The sequence below is a fragment of the Tachysurus fulvidraco genome, chromosome 10, assembly GCF_022655615.1.
Source record: "Tachysurus fulvidraco isolate hzauxx_2018 chromosome 10, HZAU_PFXX_2.0, whole genome shotgun sequence".
NCBI lineage: Eukaryota > Metazoa > Chordata > Actinopteri > Siluriformes > Bagridae > Tachysurus > Tachysurus fulvidraco.
The window spans coordinates 2,742,798-2,754,444 of record NC_062527.1 but is presented as its reverse complement, the minus strand read 5'-3'; the positions used below and the strand labels follow the sequence as shown (position 1 = coordinate 2,754,444).

The 11,647-nt window shown below is 42.9% G+C and overlaps 1 protein-coding gene across 1 annotated transcript; it reads right to left on the bottom strand.

Moving 5' to 3' along the window:
• Positions 1-284: 284 nt before the first annotated feature.
• si:dkey-234i14.3 (fibulin-7-like) lies at positions 285-5,117 on the bottom strand. Its single transcript, XM_027163818.2, has 7 exons — positions 5,052-5,117; positions 4,154-4,328; positions 3,202-3,372; positions 2,611-2,766; positions 1,858-1,995; positions 1,419-1,554; positions 285-1,271 (listed from the first exon to the last, which is right to left on the bottom strand). Exons 1-7 carry the CDS (start codon positions 5,115-5,117, stop codon positions 911-913), a joined length of 1,203 nt encoding a protein of 400 aa, XP_027019619.1. The 3' UTR covers positions 285-910.
• Between the last annotated feature and the right edge of the window lie 6,530 nt (positions 5,118-11,647).

Below are 11,647 nucleotides of genomic sequence, written 5' to 3'. Positions count from 1 at the left end.
ATCTGAGCGTGTGTGTGTGCGTGAGTGTGTGAGCGTTTTTGTGTCTGCATTTGTGTGTCTGTCTGTCTGTGTATCTGTCGGTGTTTGTGTCTGAGTGTGTGTCTGTCTGTTTCTTTGTTTGTTTGTCTGTTTGTTTGTATGTCTGTGTTTGTGTGTGTGTGTGTGTGTGTGTCTGTTTGTCTCTGTGTTTGTGTCTTGAGTTTGTGTCTGAGTGTGTCGGTCTGTCTGAGTTTGTGTGTCTCTCTGTCTGTCTCTGTCTCTCTGTGTTTGTGTCTGAGTTTGTGTGTGTCTGTCTGTATATCTGTCGGTGTTTGTGTCTTGAGTGTCTGTGTCCGTCTGTCTCTGTGTTCGTCTGTATCTGTTTGTGTTTCTGTGTGTCTCTCTGTGTCTGTCTGTCTGTGTTTGTGTGTGTCTGTCTCTATCTGTCTGTGTTTGTGTCGGAGTTTGTGTCTCTGAGTGTGTCTGTCTGAGTTTGTGTGTGTGTGTGAGAGAGCGCCACTTCTGTGTTTGAACACTTTTTATAGCTGCACACAGTTAAATGATGTGCATTGAGTTACAGGTCTGTGAGGTCCTGCCTTGGCATTCTGTCATTAGGGTGAAACATATTTTTTGGTGGGAAACATTTCTTTTCAGCCCGTCTGTCTGTGGAGACACTGCTTCTCCTTCCACAGGATGTCTGTGATTGATTTTATGGTAGTTCAGAATAATGTGAAGGATTTTTAAAGTGAGATGAAATACACACGAGTATGATATAACGCTAGCTCGTCAAATTTAATGCATAAAAAAATGCATAAGAAAAGAAAATCCAAATAAAGAGTTTTGATTTGTCTGGACTGAAAATCTGTTACTACATTTTAGTTCCTGTGGTGTTCACTTTATTCTCCAGTCTGTTTCCTCTTTACTCTGGGTTTTAGAAGCTGTATGGAGACACGAAGAGTGTAATCTTTGTAACATATCTTCCCAGCAGTGTTCTCCTCTCCAGCTCGCTCATCTCCACCTCAGCTTCCAGCGTAGCGGGACCTTCCACCGACTCCACCAGCAGCAGATCCCCACTCTGTTTGCTCGAGCGCTGAACGGTAAAATGCCCCATGCCCCGATTTCTCAGCAGCCCAAAGCGCAGGGCGTCTCCCAGAAGACGGGCCGCAGAAACCCGGAACAGGAGGCGGGGTGTGCTCATGTTGGACACCACTGACATGAAGTGAAAGCTGATGGAGACAGGAGCCTGGAGACAAGCTTTGTTCCCCTGGACACACGGGTTACGCTCACATTGCCTGTAACGATGAGGTTGGATGTTAAAAATCAGCTTTTTACTTCATGTCCAGTTTAACTATGTTTTGTATCACGTGCTTGTCTTCGGCCTGTCCCTCAAATGTGGAGCAGACGTGTTATATCGATGAGAATGAAAGTTGTATACTTACAGAGGCGAGGTCTTGATGTAGGAGGCATTGCGGAAGGGAGGGCATTCGACAGACACGCATCTGTGACCTCCAAATGTGTTCACACACACGTGATCTTTGGTACAATTGTGAGCTCCTGTCTCACACTCGTCAATATCTGCAATGTAAATATTTTAACACTTTATTTAACTGACCGATTAATGGTCAATACGTCGTGATGCGGTGACCGAGGCATCATTTGACAAGTACTTTTGCCTTGGATTCTTTGTTCCTGATTCCGAGAGCTACGATATGCAAGAAAGTAGAGCAAAAAAATAAACATACAGTTTGCAGCTATAATAAAGATCTAAACAAAACACCCAAGTGAATTCCTGTTTAGTAAGAACAGTATAACCTCTGACCTGCAAATCACCTGCGTATTTGGGAAGATTTTATGGAATAAGTGTTTAAGGAGGATGACCTTGGCAGCCCCTGGTGTCTTTGCTGACGGCGTAGCCAGAGGGACATTGGCAGTAGAAGCTCCCAGCCGTGTTCACGCACGTGTGCAAACATAGACGGCCCGGTTGGGACTTAGGGAAGAGCTCGCATTCATCCATGTCTGTAAATAAATAAAAATGTTATTGTAGATTCCATGCAACCAAATTAGTTACTGACTGCCTCGTCGTGCCCCTGAATGCAGTTTTTTAATTCAGAACACCATTTTATAAATTATTCCAGTTATCAGCTAATAATATACAGCATCTAACTCTGGAACTTACACATTGAGAATAATTTTTTTGCCCTGCATACCCCAAGCACTGGGGAAGTCGTGGCCTAATCTGTTAGAGAGCTTGACTCCTAACCCTAAGGTTGTGGGTTCGAGTCTCAGGCCGGCTACTACTGAGGTGCCCTTGAGCAAGGCACCGACCCCCACCCCAAACTGCTCCCCGGGCGCCGCAGCATAAATGGCTGCCCACTGCTCCGGGTGTGTGTTCACTGTGTGTGTGTGTGTGTGTGGTGTGTGTGTGTGTGTTCTCACTGCTGTGTGTGTGTGCACTTTGGATGGGTTAAACGCAGAGAACGAATTCTGAGTACAGGTCACCGTACTTAGCCGTGTGTCACGTCACGTCACAACACTTCTCTTCTTTTCACTATGGTGATATGGACAAAGCCCAGATCAGCTCTCTTACACTGTCGAGTCAAAGCCTAGTATTTACCTACGTAGGAACGTTACCTGTGCATAAACCACTGTCCTGGCTGGAGATGCTGTAGCCTTGCTGACACGTGCAGTGCGTCGAGCCTCGGAACTTTATACAGCGGGAGGGACGCACGTAGGCGGAGGTGGATAGAAAAGAGGAAGTGGTGTTATCGTGTGGTCCATCATCTGCCCCTGAACATAGACCAGGATAGATTATTGTTAATCATTTTAAATATATATGATTCTTATTGATTTATATATATATATATATAATATATTCTAAACATATAATCACAAATGTGTAATTCTGTCGTCTTACGCCGTATCAGGATGTTCGGTATCTGAGCGTAATCAGACCCACACAACTAAAGTAACCACAGATTCCTCTCTCAGAAAAGGTAGCAGGATGAAGAATAACTTTCAGTGAAGAATTCATTAAAAACAATCGTTCTCATAAATCGTCTTCTTCAGAACCGGCCATTGGCTGCCATTATAAGCAAGTTTTATGCCAACAGGATTTTGCTTCTTTTCTCAGTAAAGAGTAAACATTTTTGACATTTTTTCGTTCTTCAGATGTGGTAACTAAAGACGGGGTTTTAAAGTTCTGAATTATTATTTAATAAGTACTCTGGCAGTTTGGCTCTTCTCCACTCCATCTGAGGGAATCCAGACACTCCCTAGTCTCTGGCCCGGTCAGCTGGAAACCAGGGTTGCAGAGGAAGTGAACTTCATGGCCCACTCTGAACACTTGGCCCAGCATCCTGCCGTTGGCTGGTGGGTTTGGAGGCAGACATATTTCTGGTAGGTAAAGAAAGTTCATGCTAAGATGTTATGAGGGTAAAGAAACAAGTTTATGCGCAAAAAAAAACTTCAATCGACTTTCAGGTTCAGAGACAGAACTGACTCCTTGGTAAAGACTTGATTTCATCTTTCTGGTTTGTACCTCTAGCAAAATTCCTAAAGGTTCTTCATGGGGTATTATTTTACATTAGTGTTTTCCTTCCAGAAAAGGAACCAAGTTAAACCCCGTGTGGAACATAGAACTGTTAGCCTTCTAGCTTTATATTTAACTGAAGCCTATGAATCCTAGATCCTGTCACCACATCCAAACGTATATTCTTTATTCTCATGACTACAGAGAGACTACAAATGAGATCCTCATTCATTCACTCATCTTCTACTGCTTATCCGAACTTCTCGGGTCAAGGGGCATCGAGGCAGGATACACCCTGGACGGAGTGCCAACCCAATGCAGGGCACACACACACTCATTCACTCACACACACACACACACTACAGACAATTTTCCAGAGATCAACCTACCATGCATGTCTTTGGACCGGGGGAGGAAACCGGAGTAACCGGAGGAAACCCCCGAGGCACGCGGAGAACATGCAAACTCCACACACACACACGGCGGAGGCGGGAATCGAACCCCCGACCCTGGAGGTGTGAGGCGAACGTGCTAACCACTAAGCCACCGTGCCCCAAATCTAGATCCTAGAGGAGCTATTATCTCTGAGCTTTTACATAGTTTTGTGTGATACCGTGTAAGTAACGTGTCTACTGCTGTACTCACGTGTGCTGTTCTTGTCTGTGCTGAAGTTGCTGCTGTGTTTGACTGTGCTGTTGTATAGCAGGTTGAGTTTCTTGCGCAGGCTGCGTACACTCTGTAAGAAGGAGGTCTCGTGCACTGAGAGCAGCTTATGAACATGTTGTAGAGTGCTCTGGATGTCCTGCCTGCTCTCACACTCCTGCACGGTTCCAGTTATGGAGTTAATGGTGTTTGTTTAACAGAAATGTAGTGGCAGTGGTGGATTATGCAAAAGTCGGAGCTCAGTGGTTAAGGTTGTGGATTACTGATCAGAAAAATACCAGGACAAGGACTGCTGCTGCTGGGCCCTTAAGAAAGGCCCTTAACATTCAACTGTTTAGTTGTATAAATGTAAGTTGCTCTGGATAATGTGAGATAATATCTTTAGCGATGCTTCAACTTCCCAGCGCTTAGCTCTGATCTTGATCATGTGTATGCATGCAAGGATTTTTTTTGTTTGTTTTTTAATCCTATTTATCAGAATGCTTTAAGACTCTTCGATGTGTTTTTCACTGTTGATTCAGAAACAGGGCAAAATACAATACATCACAAATGAGGGATCGCAGTTCTGCAGGGTTCGTTTTCCACAAGTATAAAAAAAACAGCTGAATGGTTAATCGTGCTGATCAAATGATATAAAAATATACATAAAGCATGTATAAGGATATAAACAGTGCTAGAAATATTCAACATCACTTGTATTGCATCATGGTTTTTAAACTCGCACTAAGATATTTCACATGTAGCCGCACGTTTGTGTGTGAGAGGGAGAGAGAATATAATTTCATGTTAGTATTTACCTTGTTACCTTTTTAACTCAGTACATATAGGTGGCTTAATATAGTAAATAACTGAATGAGTTATTTACCGGTTTTGGACGTACCTGGCTCTGAGATCCGAGCATTTGGCATGGGATAAAAAGGATCAAAAATAGTCCGCCGCTATACATCCTAGCAGGAAAAAAAAAACCTTCCCGGGTCAGTGTGTGTTAGACGTAGCAGCTCTCCTTGTCCTGTGTGTGTGTGTGTGTATGAGAAGTTTGTTCAGCACAGATCTAAACTTTAAGGCCCTGCCAGAGAGGGAAAAACCCACCTCCAAGAGACAGCTGTGTACATCTGGAAAGAGTTCAGATTGTGTCCAAACCCACACACTGTACATCCCTAATAAATGCCTTGTAGAAATATAAATGCAGTACATTTATTAGTGAATATCGGAGTGCTTTAATCTGACAAACCAAATAGAGGAATGACATTAATTAAACAGCAGTAAGAATCAACGTGGAGTAATTATGCTTCAAATTTTATCCACACTGAAAGCACCGGGAAGACAGAAATGACAAATACATGAGAAAATTCTAAAATAGAGAGAGAGAGAGAGAGAGATAGGGGGGGCGGGAGAGAAAAAGTTAGAGAGAAACACACACAGAGAGAGCGGGGAAGACAGAGAGAGAGACCGAAAGACAGAGAGAAAGAGATAGGGGTAGCAGGGGAGAAAAAGTGAGACAGAGAGGGAGACTGAGAGACGCAGACAGAGAGAGAGAGAGACAGAGACATGTATTAAACATGAGGTCAGAACGTCTCTTACTCCCCCTAGTGGCTGCTCTGTAATTTGAACCCTGCCCAATGGAGTCTGTAGGTGTTATTTAATGATGATTAACAGGCCATGGGTAATGAGGTGGTCAGCAGGAACACGTCAGCAAGAACGTAAACATTTACTAACACAGACTATCAGCTCTGGATAAATGTGCAGCAAAGCCATGTGTTGAGAAATGTGTTGTCTGTCCTTCAGTATCTACGGCGCATGCTCTGGAACCAAGGCCTCAACTGCGCATGCAGATCAGACCTGATTTTACTGAGCAAAGTGATACATGTTTGTGTTTTACTGCACACATGAGATTAAACTTGACTATCAAGCAGAATAAAATCCCCAAAGCTATTAGAGGAAGTCACTTAACTACATTTTTTTTTAAAATATCACATAAAACCTTCATAACAAAATGTATTGAGTAAATCTACACTATCAATTCTGATGGTTCTGTTAGTGTGGGATAGTTAAGTGTAAAATAAAGTAGCAGTTGTGGATCCTGTGTGTACTGATTTATTCCTGTACAAGAACAAAATGCTTTTTTAAATACTAGCATAGCAGGTGATTTTAAAGTCCTGCAGGTAAAGAACACAAATGAAACACGGAGAAAACGCACACAGCAGCAGAAACTTTAGCTTTTATTTCCCAGCGTGAAGCAAGTGGTGCAGTAACAAGCTCCGTCCCACTGCAAGTTGTAAAGTGAGACGAGCGCAGTTCTCATCATTTGTTTTCAGTCCGGGTTAGGGGATCGATTCCCGCCTCCACCTTGTGTGTGTGGAGTTTGCATGTTCTCCCCGTGTCTCGGGGGGTTTCCTCCCCCGATCCAAAGACATGCATGGTAGGTTGATTGGCATCTCTGGAAAATTGTCCGTAGTGTGTGTGTGTGTGTGTGTGTGTTTGAGTGAATGAGAGTGTGTGTGTGGCCTGCGATGGGTTGGCACACCGTCCAGGGTGTATCCTGCCTCGATGCCCGATGACGCCTGAGATAGGCACAGGCTCCCCGTGACCCGAAAAGTTCGGATAAGCGGTAGAAAATGAGTGAGTGAGTGAGGCTTTCTGTGCTTGATTGGTTCTTGATTAGTTTGTCTATTTATATCGTCATCTTTACTGAACCCTAGTTTTTTCCATTATAACTATTTTTTTGTTCCAAATTCCAAATGTTTCCTCGTTTGACCTGGGGCTGATTACTGGATTTGTGATTATGGATGAATGAATGTTTGCTGCCTGTTTGCTGACACCTGCCTGGAATATGGATAATGATTCATGAATTTGCTGAAAGGAAAGATATGCTGATTTTATCCACTTGCTTTCTGACACCAACACACACATCGCACCCACCGGTCTTTCTGAACTGCCACAATTTTGTATTTGTTTGTTTAATTTCTGTACATCCCTCACCATATACAGTACCATAATGCATCACTTAATGTTTCTTGTGTCATAAATACCTACTTTTTGTCCCCTTCATTTCTGTAGCTTCTTTCGTGTTTTGGCATCGTTAGTATTGTGCTTTCTGAAATGATCTGGAATAATAATAATATGCACCTGTTAAAATAACCCTGCTTTATTTTCTGGCATTATTTTAAACACCGCAACTAAGACTTGTTTTTCCAGGGGTTTAAAGGGTTTGTGAGAAATTTCATCTCTAACTCTTAAGTCTCTCTCTAGTCTCCTCTCTTTCTGTTTTTTCTGTGTGTTTTTCCTCAGTCTCTCTGTCCTTGAGTCAGGGAGTCATACACAAGTGTTAGGGATCAGGCCGGCTTTTTTTTTCTTTCATTTTCCCCCTGGACTGTTCCGCCAGTCCTTCCAGTGACATCGCTCCGCATCTTGCCGGTGAAGGACGCCGCTCCACTTCCGGTTCCGTTCCAAGGAGGACGTCGATTCACCACTTCCGCGGAGGGTGTCACCATGTTATTGGGGTTCCTTTTTTTTTTTTAGGTGCCCTGTGGCACCGCCCGCATCTCTCCGGTGAAGGACGCCGCTCCACTTCCGGTTCCGTTCCGAGGAGGACGTCGCTTCACCACTTCCGCGGGGGGTGCTGCAGGCCTGAGGCAGGGGCGCCTTCCCGCCCTCCCGCCCTTTTCCTCAGCTCGCTGAGGCGCGGGTTTGGCCGCGGTGGGTCGGGGAAGATGCTCGGCTCTTCAGCTCGGCGGTGGACGTCGCTCAGCCCTTCAGCTCAGCTGTGGACTTCGCTCGGCCTTTAGTTCGGATGCGGACGTCGCCTCGGCCCCTTAGCTCAGCTGTGGACGTCGCTCAGCCCATTCCGGCTGCACCGCCGTGTGCCTCTGCTCCCCTCGCCGTGGTCCTTGCTCTCCCCACTAGCCTCGCCGTCGTCCTTGCTTCCCTCACCTGCCATTAGCCGTGGACCCCCGACCTTGCCGGGTTTTGGCGCTTCGGGAGCCGCGCCGTAAGGGGGGGGTTCTGTTAGGGATCAGCGCGGATCCGTGAGGGATCAGCGCGGATCCGTGAGGGATCAGCGCAGACTTGGTTTGTTGTTTGTTTGTGTCACGTGATTGCCCCGTCCACATCTGCTCCTCCCCGTCATCACACCCGTTTCCCTTTGTGTGTGATTGTCCGTGTCGCTATACATGTGAGCCACGTTGCATTAGGCAGCACGGCTTCATTGATAATATTGTTGGTTCCCCGTATGTTGTGGTTTATGTTTGTCTTCCTAATGTATTAAACCCCTTTCATTTGAAGCTATCCTGCGTACGGGTCTGTTCCAAGCCACCTCTGCCAGGGTCCTGACAACAAGTTATTCTGTTGACTATATTCACCTATTAAAAGAGTAATAATGCACACGTTGTCATTTATCAACACCGAACCATGAAATAATACAAGCATGAATATGTTAATAGGTCGATAGGAGCTATTACTTAAACACATACATTACTAGACAGTGAACAATGGGCTAAAGCAAAAGCACCAGTGGTGTAAGGATACGTCATGAGACGACGTACCACGTCACAAAAATATGGTGGGATTTAAAATGTAAACATAATGTTATTTTAATGCAGTTAAACATCAACATCTCAGAGGTAAAATATACAGAAAGGCATATGGTTATCACCACCTTTCATACAGAGCCTGCAGGATCCTACCTCAGTAACAAGAGGTTTGCATAAGTGACTGACAGCCTTATGGTTACATAATCATCTTCAGTTAAAAGAGCTCTCGAGTACTTTCAAACAACACCAGCCTCATGTTCTGTGATGTATAGTGTCAGAGAAAGAAACCTCACAATTCAGGCATCTTAATCGATTTTGGAAGTCTTATTTTTGCAACGGAGCTCATTATGTTTTACTTGATCATTGTCCCTTTGTCAGACACTTCATTAAATACAAAATGAGCACTCTATCAAGCATGTTTGAAACAAAAAAAACATACATATATTTTCAGTACTGCTTTATCCTAGTAGCAAGAAAACTAAGTAAAAGGCAGGTGAATTCAACCTGGATGGGACCACGAACTAGAGGTCTTCTCGGGTCTGAAGAAATCGACCCGACCCGAAGTGACCCGAATCACATTTTAACCCGAACCCGACGTGCATAATTTTATTATATTTTTTAGGAAAGGCCCGACCCGAGTACGACCCGACCCGTTGGCATCTTTTTTTAACCCGACTGGACCCGAATGTTGCGTAACTCTTCACTAAAGTAACCGCTACAGAGTGGATTCAAAATTGATTGACAGGTCTGTTTCAATGTAAATTAGCTTACCGCCAGCCGCACGTCGCCAGCCGCATGTTGCACGCGGTCTTGGCAAACAGAGGAGAGGTTGGAAAAGGACTCGAGTCGATGCACACACACGAGATACAGTAGTTCGGGTCTTCTCGGGTCCGTTCGGTAAAAACACATTCATTTTAAATTACCTGAGACCCGACGCCGCTATTATTATACCCGACCCGTGTCCGAGGTACACGTGAAACTTTTAGACCCGTGAAGACCTCTACCACGAACACACACCAGCATGTTTTTATCCAGTGGGAGAAACCCAAGAACACAGAGGAAATCAATGTGAGAAAGAAGAGAACATGTAATATAAGTTTGGACCCAGCCTTTAGGATGTCTGTCTTTCCCTCCTGTATTAGAACATTTAAAGTTTCTATTTGTTAAAATGTCTCAAGTAAGAAACCTTTCAGAAAGCACAGAACTCTCGAGGAACTGCGTTCAAAGAGTTACTGTATGTACCACTAGAGAATCTACAGTGTTTATAACTTGAGCACATAAAAATCTGGTTCACATACACACTTTAAAAATGTTTTCATATTTTGATTATATCGCTAAGCATAATATTAATCTGCAATCGAGGCAAATAATTTGATGTAGCTGTAACGATCAGGTCATCTGCAGAGACGTGTACAAGATTAAATCCAATAGAATTCAGTAAAAAAAATTTATATGAAAATTTTATGTCTCGTGTTCCAGAGCTGTTCATCGTCAATATCTGGATGAATTAAATATTAATATTTACCAATGATTTCACAGTAAATGTGGCTAATATGGAATAATAGACTAAATGAGACACTAGGGTTTAATCTAACTGTCTAAACAGAGCTACACAAACACTACACGTGTATATTACCACGATTTTCATTTAGTTTCTGTGTATATAGGTTTATGACTAAGCTTTAAACAGGATACAGTAAATATGATAAGACGTGATAAGATTAGACAATTAGATCATGAGCCTACTCATCAAACAAAGTTCATCTTGCTTTAAATGAAAAGCTTTAGCAATCGTTAATCATGTTAATCAGCTAAAATCCCCGTTCTGCATTTTTTTTGTTTATTTAATTCATATATTACATTTACTAAAACGATCTCATCCACGATTTTCACATTTCTTATAAACCCGACAAGAACTCATGTAACATTTAAGATAAAATTGTCTATTTGTGTAGTTTATCAAAACAAATGTAAACTATGATTAAATAGGACAATCCAAATGTTGTTTTTTTTCACAAGAGTCAATAAGGACAGTGTTGTTTAAAGTGTTAGAAAGCGATACTTGAGTAAAAGTACTCAAGTATCGTACTAGAAAAAGACTTCGGTAGACGTGAAAGTCGCCTTTTAGAATATTACTCAAGTAAAAGTCTTAAAGTATCTGATATTTACTGTACTTAAGTATCAACAGTCATTTTCTGATATTTAATGGACTTAAGTATTTGAAGTAAAAGTAAAAAGTAAAATTTCAGTGATTTTCAGTAGGCATAAGAGACGCTTCATCCGGTAGGAAGAATCTTTCATTCCAATGTACAGAAACATTTCTTGCAAATACGGCCAAGGGTGTATAACGTTATCTTCTTCACCCTGTTCACCACTATCGTCGGGGTGGTCGTCCACGGTAACGGGAGGTCCTCCAGTAGGTGCTTCTATGGCGGTTTCGGTTGTGCTTCCGCCTCCTTTTGGCAACATTACGCTGAAATAGAGCGTGCGGAGCTGCGTAATGCAATCTAGGAGCAGTGATTCGCCAAACCTCCCTTATTGCAGTCGCACACATTTCTTCTGATTTTTATTTTGTAGTAACGAGTAACGAAGACGCTTAGTGGAAATATAACGGAGTAAAAGTAGACATTTTATCTAGGAAATGTGGTGGAGTAAAAGTGAAAGTTGACCAATTTAAATAGCGAAGTAAAGTACAGATACGTGACATTTCTACTTAAGTACGGTAACGAAGTATTTGTACTACGTTACATTACAACACTGGTCAAGGGCCATCAATAACATAGGGGTTAATTTGTTAAAAGTTAACTTTCAGATTTTAGCACTTCTACTGTATGTATGCTGTATTACATGTTGAGTAGAGGTTGCGTACGATCATGGTCATAAGTACAAGATTTTTAACCATTTCATACCTAGACTTGATGCTCAAATCTCTATTTTGATGATAATG

What these genes read in the sequence shown, in the direction of transcription:
- si:dkey-234i14.3 (XM_027163818.2), bottom strand. Translation starts at nt 5,117, where the DNA reads ATGTATAGCGGCGGACTATTTTTGATCCTTTTTATCCCATGCCAAATG. An exon ending in TGCTCGGATCTCAGAGCCAG is followed by an intron (nt 4,329 to 5,051) that starts GTACGTCCAAAA and finishes GGAACCGTGCAG; the next exon opens with GAGTGTGAGAGCAGGCAGGA. An exon ending in TACATCAAGACCTCGCCTCT is followed by an intron (nt 1,272 to 1,418) that starts GTAAGTATACAA and finishes TCATCGTTACAG; the next exon opens with GCAATGTGAGCGTAACCCGT.